This window comes from Maylandia zebra, linkage group LG11 (genome assembly GCF_041146795.1).
Source record: "Maylandia zebra isolate NMK-2024a linkage group LG11, Mzebra_GT3a, whole genome shotgun sequence".
In the NCBI taxonomy this organism is placed as follows: Eukaryota; Metazoa; Chordata; class Actinopteri; order Cichliformes; family Cichlidae; genus Maylandia; species Maylandia zebra.
Window position 1 is genome coordinate 7,910,680 of NC_135177.1, and position 22,481 is coordinate 7,933,160.

The 22,481-nt window shown below is 40.3% G+C and overlaps 2 protein-coding genes across 2 annotated transcripts; both read left to right on the forward strand.

Moving 5' to 3' along the window:
• Positions 1-1,062: 1,062 nt before the first annotated feature.
• Positions 1,063-8,866, forward strand: LOC101472761 (V-type proton ATPase subunit C 1-A). Its single transcript, XM_004560001.5, has 13 exons — positions 1,063-1,219; positions 1,647-1,807; positions 2,394-2,461; positions 3,372-3,457; positions 3,648-3,742; positions 5,439-5,530; positions 5,753-5,851; positions 5,954-6,022; positions 6,224-6,316; positions 6,571-6,664; positions 7,359-7,456; positions 7,627-7,753; positions 8,202-8,866. The coding sequence occupies exons 2-13, from the start codon at positions 1,676-1,678 to the stop codon at positions 8,298-8,300; spliced, it is 1,152 nt and encodes a 383-aa protein (XP_004560058.1). The 5' UTR covers positions 1,063-1,219; positions 1,647-1,675; the 3' UTR covers positions 8,301-8,866.
• A 7,993-nt stretch (positions 8,867-16,859) lies between these two features.
• Positions 16,860-17,948, forward strand: LOC101472572 (chemerin-like receptor 1). Its single transcript, XM_004560095.2, has one exon. The coding sequence runs from the start codon at positions 16,860-16,862 to the stop codon at positions 17,946-17,948; it is 1,089 nt and encodes a 362-aa protein (XP_004560152.1).
• Positions 17,949-22,481: the final 4,533 nt, after the last annotated feature.

Sequence of the window (22,481 nt, forward strand, 5' to 3'; positions counted from 1 at the left end):
ATCAGGTAGTTCCCATGAATGACACTAGAAAAGCTGCTTATGTAAATGCACTGAGTTTGGTGTGTGCATGTTAAAAGGCTACATGGTACAAGCACACCTGTAAGCATCAGTTACTTTGGACCAAGCCGAAACAGGTGATGTGGAATGTACAGTACACAAAGCATTTAGAGAGAGACCTTCATCCTTCACGTGTAGTTCTACGACACACTTGTGTGGCCTGTACTGTTAACATGGTTTTTATTATTAGCATTTTCTAAAGAAGCTGAAGGAGGGCAAGGGGAGAGCAACACGCTTGTTACAGGAGTTTTATGCTTCTATACTTTATCACTTGCCTCTGTTTCTGAACCTCCAGAGATCATGCAGCTGAATCTAAGCAGTAGCTGGCCTTCTGCAGACTGGCTGATTGTGGTGTGTGTGTCCCCTGATAACATCCAGGGAGACTGGCCTCTAGCCAGCTATGGGCAAACTCAACCCTGTCGTTTGATGTTGAGGGTTGGCTCCAGGCAGACCAAGCATTGTGTCCCAAAACAATGAACCCCAGACCCACTGAACTATAAACATGTCCCTTTGGGGGGCGTTTTCCTCAGTATTCTGTACAGGAGACACCCAAAGTCAGGAAACCTGACCCAGCTTTCCTAAATTTAGTTACTCTAAAGGCTCAAATGCTGCTGACTTGGCATCCAACATTGTCTGCCTTCTTGTCTAATAGGGTAATAATGAGTTTGGAATGTTGACCCAGGATCAAGTCTGAGATTTGGGGTTTATAATTAAGGAAATCTGTTGAAAATCCATTAAAACAATTATATTTTTTCTCATCAAAACTTACATTAATTTTGTTTGCTGTTACATAAGTGTCAAACAATCTTGGTGTTTTATTTCAGAATGTGGCCTAGCTAAACACACTCTCTTTTATCCGGATTATAGTCTAAACTATCCACATAACTCAAGCGTTTTTGAGCCTGAGCACCACCACCAGTCAGGGTTTTTGTGGGTTCAAGCTGAGCCAGGCTGCAGTACTCGCTCACCGCCAGCTGGGGTCGTTGGTGGGTCTCCGCAGCGTGTGTGAGAGGCCTTCCGGTTCCTCTTGCAGATCAGCTGACTGGTACTGCTGTCAGGAGCTCACGAACTGTACTGAATGGCAACTATGAACGCTGTCAAGCTATAGAAACACTATAAACACCTTTATTTTCACTAACAACTGTAACGTTTTAATACCCCGGTGAGTGAACAGCTAAAACGATATCAAAAAGTACCTGAGTTGTTGCCGTTAATAACAAAGCTAGCGAAATGGCTAACGATAGCTAATCCCAGCTGGATGCTGCTTGACCTTAACCATGTTTTTGTTTTGCCAGCTGCGGTTTATGTAACATATTGCTTTTTTTATTTTATTTACGGTATTGTAACGTTAGTTAGTAGTCGGGGAGTGAAGATATGGACTGTTGGTGAAAGAGAAACGTCAGCATGTAGTTGTCTTGAATGAATTGAATGAATTGTTGCTAGTGTAGCATCACTTGTTTAGTGGGGAACGGTGTCCCTGTAAGCAAACAGTCTTTTACTTGTAATCAGACAGACAGTGTTGTTTAACTAAATGCTGAGGCTAATAATATTAGAGAAAGCACTAGTCTAAGTCTGGATTTCCTTTCCAGCTTTCTCGAGCTGCACCAGTGCTGGAAACATGACAGAGTTTTGGTTGATCTCTGCACCAGGAGATAAGACCTGCCAGCAAACATGGGACAAAATGATGGCAGCCACCACGCGTACCAACAACCTCTCCACCAACCACAAGTTCAACATCCCAGACCTTAAGGTTAGTATGGGTTTATACACTTTTCAGGACAGTGTATAAACCCTGTGCTTGCCATGCTGTCCTGCTGTTCCCTCCAGTGCTGCAGCGCAGAGCTGTTACACTGTAGTAATTCATAATGATTTACCCCATTCATTTCAAAAAGTCATTTAACAATCGTTTAACAATCAAAATCACTCACCTTCTGCATCCACTGTCAAGAATAAACCGATTCTGTGTATCGGAAGCAGTCTGTACACAGATCTGTTGCCTTCATGTTGAAGCAGCAGGTAGAGGAGTGTTTCATCCACAGAGCAGCTCTGCTTTTCTGAATTGGTCACTCTCCGTGCAGAAGGTGAAGTAACCCCGCTGACCTTGGTGCTACGCGGGGTTCCAATGTCCCACTGCTGCTGTTAGCAATGCACGAACGCCTCTGGACAAAGAGGCGCCGTCCAAAGCGCACAGGGGCCCCCTGGATGTCACTGTAGGCAGACTGAACCCCAGACGTCCCTGTTTAAACACAACCCTGCTGACACTGCTGAAAAAGACCCAAATCTCAGCACTGATAACTCAAAACATGTTTAATTTTTGTTTTTGTGTCCAAAAACAGGTTGGGACACTGGATGTCTTGGTCGGGCTGTCGGATGAACTGGCCAAATTAGATTCCTTTGTTGAAGGGTATGCAACCTGTTAATTTCTGATTTGTACCGAACATTATTTTTCTCATTAAAAAGTTATTTTCTGTTTATAATGGCTCTTACTATTGACCTATTAATGAGAGTTGAACACAAAACCTGCATTCCCAGTCCTCTGCCACTCTGTAATCTTTCCTCTACTTTGTAACAATGAGGAATTTCACAGGGACCTGAGGCTAGTGGGCCCTGCAGTCTAAACTTGGCAATTTACAGTTGGGTGATACACCCGCAGCTCCTTCTGTAGTCATATTTATAGCAGATGACTTCACTCTCATGAGTATGTTCGACTGTAATCTCTAGTCTTTTGGAAACATTGACATCCAAAGCTCACACACAGCTCTTAGTGCCTGAGCTCTGATATGCTTCCTCTGCTGACTGTGGGAAAGGCCAACCTTGCAACACCGTTTCACTTGTTTGCCTACAGCCTCTCTTTAACCCAGTTCCTTTTTGATGTTTCTGCACGCCATATCTGAAAAAGAAACTGCTAAATTCTTAATTTCTTTCAGTTAAAACGTTAAGTTGATTTTTGACACTTGATATTATAATAACATTGCAAAATAGATGGGTAAAAGTTGAACATTAGTGGCTGATGTACTTTCTTAGGAACTTTTAGCCATCAAATGTGACTTGGCTCTTGGTGTTTCCATGGCTTCATGGCTGCTCTGATGAGCCATGGAACAGCGTGGTTAAAAATCTTGAGGACTGAAAGTCTGCTGTTTTATAAATGACCTTGTCAGGAGATTATCTTTACACGAATATGTGAAACCCTTTGATGTGTGCGTCAGTTTGTGTTAAATCTGGTTGGGGGAAATCAGTTCCTGGGGGTCATGTGATGCTTAGTGCATGCAGTTTGTGTTGAGATGGCATTTTTGCTCTCTCCTGGGTGTTCACAGTGTGGTGAAGAAGGTGGCTCAGTACATGGCTGATGTGTTGGAGGACAGCCGGGACAAAGTGCAGGAGAACCTACTGGCTAATGGAGGTACGCTGATGGTTACAACACTCTCTGTTCGTATTATGTAAAAAAAAAAAAGGAAAATATAACTGTATTTTTAATTGGGGTAATGCAAAGAATGGTTAGCTGCAGAATAATGATATTAACTTTAGGCTGCCGTGAGATAATAAGCAGGTAATAGTGTTGCTTTTACAGCTTTTGTTTTCTTTCCCTTTAGTTGATCTTGTCACCTATATTACAAGATTTCAATGGGATATGGCAAAATATCCCATAAAACAGTCCCTTAAAAACATCTCTGAAATCATCTCAAAGGTAGGTCTGTCACTTACACTTACTTACTTACTTACACTACCAGTCAAAAGTTTGGACACACCTTCTCATTTAATGTTTTTTCTTTATTTTCATGACTATTTACATTGTAGATTCTCACTGAAGGCATCAAACGTATAAATAATAACATATGGAATTATGTAGTAAACAAAAAAAGTGTGAAATAACTCAAAATATGTTTTTTTATTTTAGATTCTTCAAAATAGCCACCCTTTGCTTTGATTATTGCTTTGCACACTCTTGGCATTCTCTCGATGAGCTTCATGAGGTCGTCACCTGAAATCATTTTCCAACAGTCTTGAAGGAGTTCTCAGAGATGCTGAGCACTTGTTGGCCCTTTTGCCTTCACTCTGCGGTCCATCTCATCCCAAACCATCTTGATTGGGTTTAGGTCAGCTGACTCTGGAGGCCAGGCCATCTGGCGCAGCACTCCATCACTCTCCTTTTTGGTCAAACAGCCCTTGCACCGCCTGGAGATGTGTTTAGGGTCACATATCCCCCAACAGTGTCACCAGCAAAGCACCCCCTGACCATCACACCGTTGGTGGGAACCATGCATGTAGAGACCTTTTCTGCATAGTACAAAGGCACGGCAGGTGGAACCACAGATCTGAAATTTGGACTCATCAGGCCAAAGCACAGATATCCACTGGTCTAATGTCCATTCCTTGTGTTTCTTGGCTCAAACAAATCCCTTCTGCTTATTGGTTTTCCTCAGTAGTCGTTTCTATTTGGCCATAAAGGCCTGATTCGTCTTCTCTGTACAGTTGATGTAGAGATGTGTCTGCTACTGGACCTCTGGCATTTATCTGGGCTCTAATCTGAGGTGCTGTTAACTTGCGGTTTCTGAGGCTGGTGACTCGGATTAATTTATCCTTAGCAGAAGAGGTGACTCTTGGTCTTCCTTTGGTCTTCATATGAGCCAGTTATATCGTGGTTCTTGATGGTTTTGGCAACTGCACTTGGGGACACATTCAAAGTTTTTGCAGTTTTCCAGACTGACTGACTTTCAGTTCTTAAAGTAATGATGGACTGTCATTTCTCTTTACTTAGCTGATTGGTTCTTGGCATAATATGAATTCCAGCAGTTGCCAAATAGGGCTGTCAGCTGTGTACCAACCTGACCTCTGCACAACACAAGTGTGTCACCCAATCCCATTAAGAAGACAAGAAATTCCACAAATTGACCCTGACAAGACACAACTGTGATGTGAAAACTATTTCAGGTGATTACATCATGACGCTCACTGAGAGGCCAAGGGTTTGCAGCGCTGTCATCAAAGCACAGAGTGGCTGGTTTGAGGAATCTAAAATATAAAACATATTTAGAGTTATTTATCAATTTTTCTTTGCTACATAATTCCACATATCTTGCTTGCATATATTTGATGTCTTCGGTGAGTATCTAAAATATAAAAAGTAGTAAAAAATAAAGAAAAAAATAGTAAATGAGCAGGTATGTCCAAACTTCTGACTGGTAGTGTATGTATTGTTTTATTTATTTTTTTTAATTTTATATACTCATGAGTAGCTGCAGAGTTTAATAATATCTTCTCACTCATTTAATCCAGGTCCCTCACTGCAGTTATTTTATTCTGTGGTCTTTTGTTGTATTTTACTTTGTCTGTCATTAATATTTTTTGCCATGTTTTTTTTGTTTTTGTTTTTTTTTTTACAGCAAGTAACTCAGATTGACAATGACTTGAAGACCAGAGCATCAGCGTATAATAACCTAAAGGGAAACTTGCAGAACTTAGAAAGGAAGAATGCGTAAGTTACTCACATGGACAAAAGTGCACCTGTAACATTACATGAAGGCTGCAGTGCCGACCTGGAACATCCTTTAGGATGACCGTTCGCTTCCTTTATTTTCCTCTACCTCATTATGCTTTACCTTGACCTTGTCTGTATACTCTGACTCCAAAAAGCTTTTATCAACAGCAGGACCCTCATATGAGTCTGTGCTGTTGTAATGCTATTGTGTGCCAACAGGGGGAGCCTGTTGACCAGGAGCCTGGCTGACATTGTCAAGAAGGATGATTTTGTACTTGATTCAGAGTACCTCATCACTTTGCTGGTTGTCGTACCAAAGTGAGTCAGCCCCAAGTAAACACAGCTATGTCCTGATTGATTTTGTATTGAATGAGAAGGAATATGAGCATTAATGAGTTCTGCGCTGTTTTGTTTGTTCAGGACGGGATACTCTGACTGGCAGAAAGCATATGAAACGCTTGCTGAGATGGTGGTCCCACGGTCTTCACAGTAAGTCATGTCATCCATGAGACAGATATTTTGTTAATGCCCTTATCAAGCATCTATTGTTTAAGTTGCTCTTTGTGACAATTTAATTTATTTTTGTTCATATTTCTGACCACAAGTATTTAGAGACTTAGTATGCGATTAATTTACATTATGAACTTCCTATTATTATATCACTAAAATAGTACCTGACCTTTCTTCTAGTCTGCTATTTGAAGACAGTGACAGTGGGCTGTTCAGTGTCACTCTGTTCAGGAAAGCTATTGATGACTTCAAACACAAAGCTAGAGAGAACAAGTAAGTGATGGCATTGTGTTATTATAACCACCATTCTTCCCAGTGAATATAAACAGCTCTGTGTATATAAATTATATACGTGTCACATATCTAAGTGATTTTCTTACGTATGTAGATGTGTCTTGCATTATGTTCTCACAACTGATCTTCAGACATTTAAATATGTGAAGGATATAAGCTGGTGTCTCTACACATAAAAATCACTTTCTCGTTAAATGAAACTGGTTTTTGTGTCCTCTTCACGATGTTCATAGGTTCACGGTAAGAGACTTTCAGTACAATGAAGAGGAGATGAAGGCAGATAAAGAAGAGATGACACGGCTCTCCACAGATAAGAAGAAGCAGTTTGTAAGTTCTATAGTTTTTTTTCCTCTAATGTCATGTATTTGTTCTATTTTGTGTTTGCTGTGGAAGTAATAGAAAAGTCAAAAGACCCAAATGGTTTGGGATGTTCTAGCCCATGAGGTGCTGTTCACATAAATGTAGTACTTATATGTTGAATTATTAGCCTACTGTGCTATTCTGTTTAATTTACTGTCGTCCATGTGGTTAAGAAAAAGGTTTGGATGCTCTGTGTGTGGTAGACTGATAAGATTCTACCAAATATCACACTAATTTGTATTTGTATTGTTTATACTTGTTTTCGCTGGATTGATCAATATTATTGTATGCATATACAATCTTTTTCTTTTTGTTAAGCCTGATAACTGTGTGGATTTCCCCCCACTGTGTTCTGTGGAAGAAAACTTGAGTGTGTGCTTGCATCACAAACAACCAATTAAAGGCTGAAGCAGTTCACAGAAATTCAGTTATTGTGCAGCCAGCAGGGGTCAGAAAGTGCTGAGTGCACACGCACCCAAAGAAAGTTTGTCAGTGGCTACAGAACACAGCTGTTTAGGAGAGAAAGAGGATCTGTCAGCAGGACTTTTATAAAGCACTTTCATTAAAAAAAACAGATATTTTGAAGCACTTACTGTGAATGAATTTAAGATTCATGACTCTGACACATAAAACTGATGGTTACTGTTGTTCATCTCTGTAGGGTCCACTTGTCCGGTGGCTGAAAGTGAACTTTAGTGAAGCCTTCATTGCATGGATTCACATTAAAGCACTACGAGTCTTTGTGGAATCTGTTTTAAGGTAGGCCTCTTGAATAAACATCGCAGTGCCAACAAAACCAACTATTACAAAGAGAAAAATAAAAGCTAAAACCTGACACTGCTTGCCTTGTTTTTTCCCCACTGATGACCGTACTTGTAGTTTAAACATTTTAAGTCTGAAAGTGGAGTTGAACATGTTCTGGTTTGCAGATATGGGTTGCCTGTGAATTTTCAAGCCATGCTCCTGCAGCCAAACAAGAAGACCATGAAGAAGCTGAGGGAGGTGCTCAATGACCTTTACAAACATCTGGACAGCAGTGCAGCAGCTATCATTGATGTGAGTGCTTCAATAATCCTCAACACTGAGTAGGAAGGGAAAGTAGATGCTGCAATCTCTCCATCCATCCTTGTGTCAGGTTATAACAGCTGCTCCCTCTCATGGCAGGAGCTGGTTACTGCAGATGGGATATAGGTTAAGTTGTGCAGCATTGTTTCTGTTTGTGTAATGCATTTATAATGTGACAGTGGAAAAGAATAAAAAAAATAAAAAAAATTCTTCTTAAATATTTAAAATCTAAAGTTTCATTTGGTCAAACCTCGGAACAGGTAAGTAGCACATTTGGTGTAGCTGTGTCGGTTCCATTCCATGTATTTTTTTTCCAAGCATTTGGATTGTGAGGGCAAATTGGATTTGGTGTAAAGTTTCATTATATGACACACACACACAGATATTGCATTGGCTGCTCACACCCACTAATATCCTGCTTCTTGTGTTTTCTCTCCAGTCTGCAATGGACATCCCAGGCCTGAACCTGAGCCAGCAGGAATATTATCCTTACGTCTACTACAAAATCGACTGCAACCTGCTGGATTTCAAAGTTTAACACTTTAACTGATCGTTTGTCTTTCTGAGTGTCTATTAAGTTATGTTTTTTCTTCATCGGTCAAACCTCCGCCTCCTCCCACTCTCTCTCTCCCCTCCCTCGTCAGCTGCTTGAATGACAGAGCTGCATGTTCATTCCTTGTGGTGAAAAGGCTTCAACCACTTTTACAACCAAGTCAAAAAAAAAAAACAACAACTTTTGAAATGTTTTTGTTTACAGTTTTTCTTTTAAAGGCACGCTGATAATTAGCTTTTTCTCAACGTGAAATCAATTAAGGAAAATGTACTGGAGAGCTAAACGTATTTACTGTGTCATTCCATGTGTGCTGGTGTGAAGTGATTGCCATCTTCTGTAGCTGTGTTCAGAGATTTGTGTTTACATTTGGGCGATTTCATCATTGTAGCCATGGCCACCACATCTGGTATGTGTTTCTGAGATTCTGCACACGTTGTGAAACACAAATGACTGTATGTTGTCGTCTCATGTTGTGTATTTACTGTAAAACAAAAGAAATCTATATCTGAGTATTGTGTAAGCCATTGATTGAATAAATGTGATGGAGACCACAGCATTTCAAGTGATAGAGACAGAAATTACAGGGATGGTCCAGGGATGGACAGACACACCAGATGACACCGGGATTGCGGTAAGGGTTTATACCATGTTTTTGGAATCTCTCCCATTGACTTTATGATTGAGGTTCGAAGAATTCCAAGGAAAGTATCCCCTTCCAATTTCATACATTGGTGGGAATATGGAATTTGGAATCTGAATTCCATTCTTACTCTACCTGAAAATCTTGTACTGGGACGAGGTTACAATCCTCAGCCAATCACTGATTGTTACAACCCATCTAGAGGCCAGGTCCTAGCATGAATGAGGCACTTGCTGCCCCCAAGACCCAAACAGCCACAGACAACAATCGCTTGTCATTACACGCTGTTTATTTACAAAGTAGTGAGGAAAGCAACAAGACATGAGGGGTGAAAGGAAAAGTTGTCTACAAAACTGTATATGGTTGCACTCTGTGCCCATTCATCCTTAATACCATATTGTGTGAAAAGCACTGACTGTACGTACAGATGGATGGCACAACTCAACTTTATCACACTGTACAAAATATCAAGCGCAGCCATCATTTTCTTGTAACTGAATCCATAGTCTGCACAGCAGTCGTCACGTAATGGAGCAAATCATACTACTACATACTGGAGTATGATTACAATGAACCCAATAGAATTCTATTTGAACACTTCATCCCATTGTCTTGCTCCTCACCTTAAGCCTCATCCTCTAAACTGAAATTTAAGGCTCTAACATACAAAAACACTGGTAAACATGCTCCTTTATTCACAATATTGTCGCAATTACCAGCAGATTAGACACGTGGCACTTTTCCCTCCAACAACGGCTCAATATAAGCTTTACATTATGTCAACTGATGTTAGTCTGAAGTGTTTTTCCCCGTGGTAAACAATTTGATTATATTCTCACATTGTATGAGTTTATTCACCAAGTTTCAATAATGACATCTAACAGCAGCTAAAACAGTGCTTTCAAAAAGTACATGGGGCAATCCAGATGTTTTAGTTTTGTTGTAGTCATTTAATCCATGTTAGTTACAAATATAACATACCTGATGCTGAGGAATATAAAGAGGAGTCTTTCCACGTCTCCTGCACTTCCTCTGCAAAGCAGTGATATAACAAAAAGCAAACTTCATAGTACAAGACATTTACTCTGAAACAAAGAAAACTGAGATCAATCTGGATTTGATCCAAGCTCATTCCATTGAAGTCTGACAAGCGGGCAGCCTTCTTCTAGAGCAGGGGTCCCCAATCCCAGTCCACGAAGGTCGGTGTCCCTGCAGGTTTTAGATCTCACCCTGAGTCAACACACCTGAATCACATGATTAGTTCACTACCAGGCCTCTGGAGAACTTCAAGACATGTTGAGAAGGTAATTTATCCACTTAAATCAGCTGTGATGGCTCAAGGACACATCTAAAACCTGCAGGGACACGGGCCCTCGTGGACTGGGATTGGGGACCCCTGTTCTAGAGCAATCAGCCCTTTTGTTGACTTTAGGCCAACTTGATAAAGCCGGTTCCTTTAGGCAACCTATAATACTGTCTGTGGACCCAGATATTATGGCCTAGAAAATTTGCAAGAATGTCCATCACATTATCTTTCAGGGTTAGCACTGTAGACAGTGTGGATACATGCCTTCTCAACTTGGTTGAGGACAGTGTCTCTCGATGCTTGGCTCCACATTCCCTTGTAATCTGTCTGGTGGGACCCGATCCTCTTAAGTGGGTCTCCCCTTCAGGTCTGGAGAAGAAAAAGGGATTTTTATCAGGCACACCACAGGCCTGCCAACGTGCAACCAAGGCTTCCATTGAGGAAAGCGTCCCAGGCATTAAAAGGATAGGACCTTTCCTATTCCTTTTTCCTCTTATATGAATGTGCTCAAAATGTTTTTGCTCAAACTGAAAATCCTACTTGCCAAATCCAAATAAACTCCCAAAGTGTCACATAGACTGAATGCAGTCATTGGCATTTTTGATACCTTACCGTCTCTCCTGTGGTTAAACAGGATTACTTCACAAAGAGTCAAATTGGCCAGCTTGGACCGGTTCTTCTTATTGGGATCATTGTTAATTTTGTTTTGGTATTCCTTTTCTGTACTTATCAAGATGCACATGTATGCTTCTCTCTTTTAGAGTCTGTAGAGGATGGGATGAGACACACACATCCCATTTCATCTCATAAAGACCTCTGCTTCTGTCCAGATTCTTAAGAAATTCCTTGTTGTCCAAATCTAACATTTTGCTTTGTGCTCAAAAATAACTGCAATCTTCTTGAGGCTATGCCCCAATTTTAAAGGCAGCGATGGAGTTTTGTAGATGTTTTTGTCTTCATCGAAGCCATCTTAAATGGGGATTCATCATAATCTTCTTTGTTTAAAAAAAAAAAAACAATAAATTGTTTTTGTTTTCTTTGTTTTCTTTTTTCTTCTGTTATCGTTTTTGAATTTTGTTTCCTTTGGTGTTATTTTCTGTAATTTTGAAGTTAAAATATTATAAATAGACTTTTTAAAAAAAAAACAAAAACGAAACACTCAAAGGGGGAAACCCGATCCAGGCACGGGTCCGCCCCGCTGCAGTTCTTGGCCAAGTGATCCAGTGGGCCCACTCCACAAAGTTCTCCTGTCACCTTGGTAAGAACCGCACCTGTCCACTTATACAACACTTCTTCTGGTGGCCATCTCTGGCTCGAGACGTCCAGGAGTTTGTGTCTGCTTGTCCCAACTGTGCACAGAAAAAGGTGTCCAACTCCCCGCCAGCTGGTCTCCTCAGACCACTACATGTTCCCTGGAAGCCCTGGTCACACATCGCACTGGATTTAATAACTGGACTGCCACCATCTTCAGGTAATTCTGTCATTCTCACCACTGTTGATTGCTTCTCAAATGCTGCCCACTGCCTTGGAGAATGCGAAGCTGTTGACCAACCACGTGTTCCGCCTACATGGCATCCCAAAGACATTGTGTGTGACAGGGGTCCACAGTTCTCGTTGCGGGTGTGGAAGGAGTTCTGCTCGGTATTGGGAGCCCAAGTCTTTCCTCCGGATTTCACCCTCATACAAACAGACAGACTGAAAGGACCAGTCAGGAGCTGGAGGCGATGCTCCGTGTGTTGTCCTCAAATCAGTCCCAGTGGGGCTCTCAACTGGCGTGGGTGGAGTACGCACACAACTCGATGACATCCTCAGCCACGGGCCTATCAACCTCCTCTTCTTTCCATCTCTCACGAGGTTCCTTTCACCCAGCACCATGTCCGTCGCTGCTGGTGTATGTGGAGAGCCACTTGAGCAGCCATCCTCCAGACCGGGGAGCAAAACAAAACAATGGCTGACCGCTACAGGATTGCTGCTCCACCCTTCGCTCCAGCTCAGAAAGCCTGGTTATCCACTGCTAACACGGAGTCAAAGAAGCTGGCTCCTCGCTTCAATGGGCCGTTCTGCATTGACACTGTGATTAATTCTGTGACGGTTGGGTTGAAATTGCCTGCTAAGAGTCATAATGTGTTCCATATCTCCCAGCTGAAACCTGTCTGGTCGAGTCCAGCCGTGCCTGGGGCATAATCACACGCATCTGCAGCTGATCAGCCTCATCTTTGGGAGCTACTTATCAGAGTAACTGAGCTCCCATCGACGCTGCACCAAGCACTGCCACTTGTTTAATCAGCTCATTTTAACCTCTACAGTCTTTTCTTTTTACTTTACTAAACTCTTAAAATTCAACAGACAGCTGGTGCTTAGAATTTCTGGACAGGCTGGAGTCTTCATGATCAACCTGGGTGGTTCAGACGCTGCTCCTCTTGGTGGATGTTGCATCTTCAAAAAATAAAAATACAATAACTGAGACTTACAATGAAGTATCGTTGCAACTGGTTCACTGAACCTTCTTTTCAGTGCATATACAGAACAAGAGTATCCATTTTCTACTGCCTCCTACAGGACACACTCTTCTTCCACTTCCTTACACATTAATGTAACACAGAACCACTACTGCCTCTCCTGGCATTACCATTGTAACAACACACTCATTCTGTTTCTTTCAGATGAATAACAGGAACTTAGGATGTAGGTATCTATGAATAATAACTATTATGCATACTCATATATTTATATAACCACTAATTTCTTGCGATACCACAGTGGAAATGCGCATTTCTCGTTCCTCCTTGTATAAACAAGACTTTTTATGTTAGTTTTAATTCAAAATTCACAGTTAAAAAAATCAATACAGCAGGGTTTGCTGATTCAGGAAACAGTGAACATTCAACAAACAGAAATATAAAAAATTTTAAACAACAAAATTGTCTATCAGCTAGGACTGAAATATACAACAAATCCAAAAAGTAAAAAGATAAAACTCTAGGAACAAACTAAAGGACAAGGCCACTTTTATATATTAATACTGTCCCAAAGCTTTGTGGAGCAGGCATGACTGGACGGAAATCTAAAAAAACCCCCACAGCTTTATCGCTTGAAAGAAAAAATATCAAACTAAACAAGGAGAAACTCAACATTACACACACAGAGGAAACCACAGCCAAAAGGGTGATCAGGACAACAGGCAGGGGGGAAGAGAGGGCTTAAATACATAAGGAATAAGAGGGAGAACAAGAAACAGGAGGGAATAACAGCTGGGGCTAATTAGACACAACAAGACAGAGGAAGCAAAACTAAACACACTGAAAATGGAACACAACACTGTCACAATAAAACAGGAAACACTGAAACGTAGACTGACACACCAGCTTGATGTTACAGGCCCCACTATGGTGGGCGCATAGCCAAATTACGATCCTGTAAAACATGAGAGAAAGTGAACACAGGAGACACGCTGCTGTTCGCCAGGTCAATCTTGCCAGAATGAAACACCCAGTCAAATGACCCAGAACCTTGACAAATAAAGACCAAAGAAGAATACAAGATAGCTGACAGGAAGAGGAAAAGAGACCAAGATTGCAAAACAGGATGCTGATAGTAGGACCCTGCTGCTATGAAAAGATAAAGATGTTCTAATTCTGGATTTTAGATGTCTTTTGCTAGTACAGAAATTACCCGTCTCCCTCTCCCCGTCTCTTTCTCTTGCTTTATAGGCAGTCATATTAACCAGTCAGTTTGATCAGACATTATGATGCTACTAAGCTTAAATTAGCAGTTGCTTTTCTTTCTTTTTCTTTTGTTTCATAATAATAATAATAATAATAATAATAATAATAATAATAATAATAATAATAATAATAATAATGGATTGGATTTATATAGTGCTTTTCAAGGCACCCAAAGAGCTTTCATGACCAATGTCTTTCTCCCAGTTATATATCTTCACCTGTATTGTACAGTTGTAAATACATTTAGAAATAAATGCATAACACATCTAACCCTGAATAATAATTTATCATTATGAAATACCCAATGACAGAACACAGAGCACATGCATTGTTAATATAGTCGTAACCTGTAGGGAGAGGTGTTTTACATAACAAACACAGCAATATGACAGTAGTCATAAACAAAGCTGCACACTGCGGCAGCATTTAATAGATTTAATTTAGCAAACCTTACGGCAGACATGAAGGCTACAAATCATTCAGGGTGCTTTCTTAATCTCTTATTCTCCATTATGTGCTAACTAGACAGGCAGTAATGAAATCCTCTGTTATTCATGAAGCATAAATATTTTTGGTAAGAAATACATAAGTGCACAAGGGTGTAAAAAAAAGAGAGTGCTGATAACGTGAAATAAGGTATTGATATTAAACCTTGTGAGTATGACAGTGTCAACAAGTATGTCAGGTGTGCTGTGAATGCTGGGGTGCTCTTGTTCTGGATGTTAGACGCTCCCAATATGTGTTGGTGGTGGGAGTCAAAGAGGAGGTACTGGTCCTTGTGTGTGGGCTTCCGGTAACTTCAATGTTGAGGTTTCGATTCCCTTCAACAGTCCAGCAATGGCAAACAGTTATCCTTTATGTCTTCCCTGGTGAACTTTATGTTTTTATCCCCAGTGTTGATATGGGCAGTGAAGGATTCTACTTTATATTTTGCATGGTTGGATCTTAACAAGGTTACAAGTAGAGCTTCAACATTCAACAAGAAGAAATGGGAGTTAACAAAACATTATTTTGAGCACGGGGCTGCAGCCTGTTTCATTTCAAGCACTGTTTTCAATAAACTGCATGCTCAAAATAATGTTCTGTCTCACTCCCATTTCTTCTTGTTGCATGTTGAAGCTCAACCTGTAACCTTGTGAAGGTCCAACCATGCAAAATATGAGTTTTTGCCCTTTTTCAGGTGGTCTTAAAATTTTGATAGGGACTGTGCTTTCATTAACAACAGCAGCCATCTGCTCTGCATACAATTTTAAAACAATTAAAATAAAAAGATTTAAAGTTTTCAAAAAATGAAAAGATAAAAACATCAAAACAGAAAAACAGTGATAGATGATGCATCTGTTGATGAACTGTGATTTATTATATACTTTTGTTTTTGGTAGCAATCAGTCAGACCTAGTAAAACTTTTCTTTTCTTTGTTTTCTTTTCTTTTCTTTTATTGATTTGAGAAAACATCTAGTTTTCCACTCAGTGAAATAGAGTTACCCGTCCACTGCACAATCAATAAAATTCATCTTCTCACCCAGCATCAGACAGCCACCATTACCGTGTATGGCACTGGCCACAAATAATTTCATATTGTAATCCTTATTTCTTTATTGAACTGAAAACCTACTTTTATGGTTCCGTCAACAGAATGAAACAAAACTGCCAACAGTACAAGTGCTTCTCCAAAGGCTACAATATTGTAGTCTATACTTCCTCTGCCATACTGTTCAGGTAAAATTTTACCAATTTTTATGTTTGACAGTAGTAAAAAATACTCTGTCATTCTTTTAGGATGAAATTTGGTTACTTTTCTCAATGTGACTCAAACACAGTGACTTAGCAGAGTATCTACACACTATGTTCCCCCCAGTCCCCAAAAATCCAGGCACCTGCCCATCTTTCAGCGATCATGGGAGAATCTGATACATGATGAATGATGATACATGGTGCATGAAGAAGAGAGTCAGAGGATGGTTTTAGAGTTGGTGGCTTAACACAAAGCACTATCACTGTCACGGTGCTGAGTCTTTGACACAGTGTTTGGAGTTTTGTGTGGATTTATTATTTTTCTTTCCTTTGCGTTAAGATTATTTAACTGTACAAGGCTTGTCCAGTTTAGTTCTTTTGTTCTCTGACTTTCAAATAAAACTTAATACTTACCACACACATGAAACAACAAAATAGTTGACCTCAGAGTTTCACAACTTTGCAAAATTCTGACAGAGTCATACTGTTGCAATACAAACTATATACATATCCAAATTTAGTCATCTTCAGCCTGCAGAGAAATTCAACAGTCTTTTTTGTAATGACTTTGTAATGATACAGTGACAACAACAGTCAACCCCCCACCCTTTGCACAGAGTTATATTAACCTGTCAAATCTTTATTAGGTATTTTTCTACAATCAGTCCATCCAAAACCAACAAGGCAACTTTACTTAAGGTACGTAACCTTTGTTATTTTGCTGCAGGATCTGTTAGGCAAAAATGTTAACCATTAAACTCTGCAGATACAGATATATTTTGATTTAAATAATAAATGACGCTAATCAATTAACATTAAGTAACTTGACTTTGTGAAACTTCTTGCTTGTAATACTGTAAAATACTGTAAAATGTTGGAATTAGGTCTTTCTTTAAAGCACTTTGGAATGGATGAAATAGTTGAAAACATAAAAAAAAGCATTTTACGTGATCCGAGCACATATTTATCATGGTCCAGTCAGTGCAAAGGAGCAAAATGACTAAGGTGCAAGTGTTTCATTTAAATATTAAACATCTAGTTGTAATTTATTAATATAAAAATTAAATATAAGTATAACATGTATAAAAAATTAAAAATGACTTTTAATTACATTTATGTCGTAGGTCTCAAGACAATGATGGAGTTGACCACAAACTCCCTCAATCAAATCAATTCAACTGCTGTACCTGATGGAAATGGCCATATATTTAAGTATCCCGGGTTGAAGCAATCTCTCAACACCATGTCTATCATTGTTTATTCCCTGATCTTTCTCCTTGGTGTGGTCGGGAATGGAGTGGTTATCTGGGTCACCGGGTTCAAAATGAAGAAAACTGTTAACACAGTTTGGTACCTCCACCTTGCTGTGGCTGACTTCATCTTTGCGGCATATCTGCCTTTGAATGTGACATACAAGATTTTGGGGATGCACTGGCCGTTTGGTAAGATCATGTGCAGGCTGAACACCATGGTGCTCTTTCTGCACATGTTTGCCAGTGTCTACATTCTGGTGGTGATCAGTGTGGATAGATGTGTCTCTGTAGTGTGGCCTGTGTGGGCTCAGAATCACAGAAATATGCGTAAGGCGTCCTGTGTGAGTCTGTGTGTTTGGATACTGGCTTTCATTCTCAGCGCTCCATGCTTTTTCTTCAGGAACACTGAGAAAGTGTTTGAGAAAGGCAAAATCCTCTGCTTCAACAGCTATGCTATTTCTGATAACTATGAATTACCATCTGTTATTCAGATGCAAAAGTTTCGTCATCAGGCCATGATCATCACCCGTTTCTTCCTGCTTTTTGTTGTTCCCTTCACTGTCATTGTGTCCTGTTACGCTGTCATCATCAAGCATCTCAAAAGAAACCGTGTCCTGGCCAGCAAGTCAAGTCGCCCCCTCAAGATCATTGCTGCCATTATCATCACTTTTTTTCTGTGCTGGGCTCCCTTTCACATCATGAGTCTCATTGAGCTGGTGAAATTCAGAGCTGCTGCTCCAAATGAAACTTTAGTCTATGTCATTGCTGTTGGGAATCCTCTTACTAGAAGTTTGGCATTTTTTACCAGCTGCCTGAATCCACTGCTGTATGTGTTCATGGGACAAGATTTCAAGAAAGAAATCCGCAAATCCATCCTGAATTGGCTTGAGACTGCCTTCCAGGATGTGGAGGCACACTCTCACACTTACTCAAAGACCGAGGACACCAGTCAGAGCAAAGACAATCAGATTTGAATATTGACATGTGAAGCTGTCACCGACATGATACATTATTCATGTTATTTTTGGACTTAAAAAAACACATTCACACATCAAACCTTTTGCATAATCTTACAGTTTAATTTTAATATTAATATATTTAATATTGTTCTTTTCAATTAAAAAAAGTTACCGTAGAATAACAACAGTGAATTTATCCAAAACCATAATGTTGAAAATTTACTGGGTAATTTTCATTATGATATGAGATTTGAAAACAAAAAAGATTGTACTTGGACTTAATATTTGATGCTAAATAATAAAGAGTGCAAAAGATACTGACAGGAGTAACATCATAAGCTTGACTTTAAAACTGTGTATTATAATGTCTCCTTCAGGTAGAGAGAAATGAGTTATTGATGACTGCAGCAGCTATTGTGACTGCCTTAGAAACAACAGGAAAACCGAAGGTTTGAATAACATAACATCTTGCACATTAACCTTACAAACTTGAGGGGTTATGTTTTTTTTGTTAGCAATAGCTAAATGTTCTGTATTCAAAAAAGTGACTGGGGTATACTCCCTTGGCATTTTAAAGGAGTGGCACTCCAGTTAAAAAAAAATGTATTGTCATTTTAAGGATTATCTCTAGCTATTCAGACCTATTTAGATAAGAATTTGTTGGTTAAATTTCATATCATTTTTTAAATCATCATCATCATTGTTGTTTATTCTAAGTGATATTTGATCATGTTAAATCTGTACTTACACAAATAAAACCTTAAATATTGCAAAACCTGTGGGTTTTTTTTAGGAAAAGCTCAAAGTTCATTCCCAAAAGGTTGATTCTGTTCATCTGGAAGTCGCGTTTTTTGTGGGAGAAGCGTTTCGTCACTCATCCAAGTGACTTCTCAACTTACTGCAGGCTTTTCCAACCTCATAAAGAGTAAATTGACACAATAACTGAAACTAGCCCACTGAATGAACATTGGGCTGTGAAGTCAGCTGCTTGATCAAAAATATGCACATAGCAGCACTGACAAATCCAAATATCTATAAAACAAAATGCACATTTCTTTGTTTCCATTAACACAGATTTGGGAATTTTTCCAATTATGGCCTTCAGAATCAGTTCACTTTCACACTCACCGGTGATCTTGAGACAGCGCGAGAAGGCCTGCAGTACTGCAGGCCTTCTCGCGCTGTCAAAATTGGTCATTGTAGCAGTTTGTAGCAATCGTGGTCTTAACTTTTGATCTGGACTCTCAAACTGCTACAATGACCAATTTTCAAACAAAAATAAAACAACATTAAGAAGTAAAAAAAATATGTTTACAGCATTTTATAGATGAGAATCTAAATTTACTTCATTACAGATTGACAAATTTGCATTTGTTAAAAGAAAACCTAATAATATTTCCATTAAAATATTAAAATGTAAAATAATCATCAATCTTGCACAAAATCCCAAAAATCTATTTATGCAATTCCAGTTGCCTTTTTCACTTCTAACACAAACTTCAGAGGGCGCTGCTGTTCACTAAACGGAGAGAGCATCAACAAATACAGTCCTGATCAGAAGTTTCAGATCAAGCGCTGTTTTTTTGTGAGCATTGCATGCTCACAAAAATGTTTCTCTTTGGATGTTGAAGCTCTACTCAGAACCTTTTTAAGATACAATCGTGCAAAATATAATTTTTTTTACCATTTTTCAAGTGGTCTTAACTTTTGATCTGGACCGTATCGATGGGATCTTAATAGTTGTGGATTTTGCTTAGAAAAACTACAAATGACAGTTTAAATATTGAAAGTAGTTTGAGCCACTCTTTTAGACAGTTTTCTAGTCGAGGTTTGAGTTGTGACTTCTACAAAATGAACACTTTCATAGATGCTGTTATGCCAAAATCTTCATGCGTGTACATGCACAGACCACATGTGCATAATGTTGTGCACATAAACTCACCGATGTATATGACAACTTTGTGGCATTAAATTTGTATTGTAATTTTAAAAAATGTAATACATACATTTAATAAAGTTTTAATAGACACCTTTCAAAACACTCAAGTACTCCTTATAAGCAAATCAAATAATAAATTCAAAGTCTGGATATTAACAGCTGGAAGACACAAAAACTCAGAGGACACAAAAGGCAAGAAGTAAGAAAGAGGAAAATATCCACAGGCAAATCCAGTGAACTGCACCTCAACAGTGTTTGTGGTCTTATAAGCTCTTCTGGGATTTTTAGTTTGCATACTTGGATGATTCAAATGAATGATTCATATATTATGCTAAATATATACAGATCTTTCTATTAAAGTCCCCCTCTACAGCCTGTTGTTTCTTAGATTCAGCAATGAAACTGAGGCTACGTCCACACGTACGTACGATCGTGGCTCAAGAGTTGGGAGATCGCCTTGTAATTGGAAGGTTGCTGGTTCGAGCCCTGGCTTGGACAGTCTCGGTTGTTGTGTCCTTGGGCAAGACACTTCACCCGTTGCCTACTGGTGGTGGTCAGAGGGCCCGGTGGCGCCAGTGTCCGGCAGCCTCGCCTCTGTCAGTGCGCCCCAGGTGTTGGCGTTGGGCTCTTTTAATAAAACTCCTCATTTAGGCGATAACGTGGAATCCCACCATCTTTATTCCAGCTCACTCTATGTTCATGACATAGCATCACCTCCTGTCTAGAAGGGTAAGTACTGCCCCCTAGTGGCGCATGATATTCACCAATATAGATTACACCACATCCCCCTTACTGAAGTCAGACTGGTACATTCTTTTGTTCTTCAAACAAAACATAACTGCATATAGCTTTTTCAATACAGGCATACCCCAACATTTCAGGAAACATAAAGTCCGTATTGTCATAAACACTTTTTCTTTTCAACCTGTAACAGAATAAACACTTTTTTTCTTTTCAACATGCTACTCTTAAAACCACAACTTAGCATTTGAAACACACTTTTCCGTTTTCAAACAATCAGCGTCACAGATCAAGTCTTTTCGGTTTAATCACCTCCCTACCAGACCGAGTTCTAACCACACCTGGTGTATGGGGTGCGCTTGGCTCAGAAACTGTCTCTGTAGGAGTAGCTTGGATCTGTGTGGCTTCGGTTTGAGCCTCTGTTTGCGGGATCGGCACAAGATGACTGCGGTTCCTTCTAATTGTCCCTTGGGGCCCACTGATGACGTACGATCGTGGAGTCGGGTGGACTGCTGTCACTGTGCCCTGTGCTCTTGCGTCCGTGATCCAGACTGGTTGTCCTGGCACCAATTTATCCAGTTCTCTTGTTCTATGTCTCTTGTTAAAACTTTCGGTTTGTCTCAGCCGTTTCTCTCTCTCCGAACAACTAACCTGCTGAAAATCAGGCATACGGGGCTGTAAGGTTTCAGGAAGCATTGGCAAGGTAGTACGAAGCCTGCGCCCCATGAGAAGTTGAGCCGGGCTGTAGCCATTTGCCAGTGCTGTTGTTCTGTATGCCAGCAACGCCTTGTATGGATCGCTAGCCTTTTTGAGGAGATTCTTGACGGTCTGGACGCCTCTCTCCGCTTCGCCGTTGCTCTGCGGGTACCTGGGACTACTGGTAACATGCTCAAAACAGTAGTCCTTTGCAAAGTCTCTCATTTCTTGACATGCAAATTGTGGCCCATTATCGGTGATCAATACTTCAGGGATTCCATGGCGTGCAAATATTGACTTTAAATGCACAATCACATTGGCTGAACGAGTTGGACTGAGTTGAGCAATCTCGACATATCTCGAGAAGTAATCCACTACTAACAGATAGTTTTTGTCTTTTAGTGTGAACAGATCAGCTCCTAAGTTCTGCCATGGCCTCTCAGGTAAACGTGTGGGCATAAGAGGTTCCCTCACATTAACTCTCTCCTGAATGCACAGCCTGCACTTAAGGACAAGTTCACCGATCTGGTTACTCAGGCCTGGCCACCACACTGCTTGTCGCGCACGTTCTCTACACTTGACTACTCCTTGGTGTCCCTCGTGTATTTTGTCCAGAACTGCGTTTCGCATGTTTGCAGGTATGACCAACCTTGTACCTCTCAGTAGTAGTCCATTGTGTACACTCAAAACTGCTCTTTCAGACCAGTAGTGCTTTACCACTCCCTGCAGCTGGTTCCTGTCCGGCCAGCCCTCTGCACAGTACTTCATGACTTGCGAACAGACGCTGTCAGACTGCAGCTGCTCATGGAGATCTGAAAGGTTTTTGCTGCTAGTAGGAAGGCCCTCCAGCACTGTGTCAACGTAGATATCAGTGTCCTCCATAAGGTCATTGTCTCTGGGAATCACGTTGCCTGCCAACGGCAACCGTGACAGCGTGTCGGCTGTGGTGAGGCTTTTGCCTGGAATGTGCCTTATAGTGTAAGAATACCTCATCAGGCGCATGCGGAATCTCTGTATCCGCGGTGGAAGCAAATCCAGGGCTTGTCCTCCGAGTAGGCTCACTAGTGGCTTATGGTCGGTCTCAAGCTCAAAGTGTAGCCCTAGAATAAAGTCACTGAATCTTTCACAGGCCCAGGTGAGCGCTAGCGCTTCTTTTTCCAGCTGAGCGTAGC

Coding starts and splice junctions, on each gene's coding strand:
- LOC101472761 (XM_004560001.5), top strand. CDS start 1,676: ATGACAGAGTTTTGGTTGATCTCTGCACCAGGAGATAAGACCTGCCAG. Junction 2,462..3,371: donor TTAGATTCCTTTGTTGAAGG/GTATGCAACCTG, acceptor GGGTGTTCACAG/TGTGGTGAAGAAGGTGGCTC. Junction 3,743..5,438: donor TCTCTGAAATCATCTCAAAG/GTAGGTCTGTCA, acceptor TTTTTTTTACAG/CAAGTAACTCAGATTGACAA.
- LOC101472572 (XM_004560095.2), top strand. CDS start 16,860: ATGGAGTTGACCACAAACTCCCTCAATCAAATCAATTCAACTGCTGTA.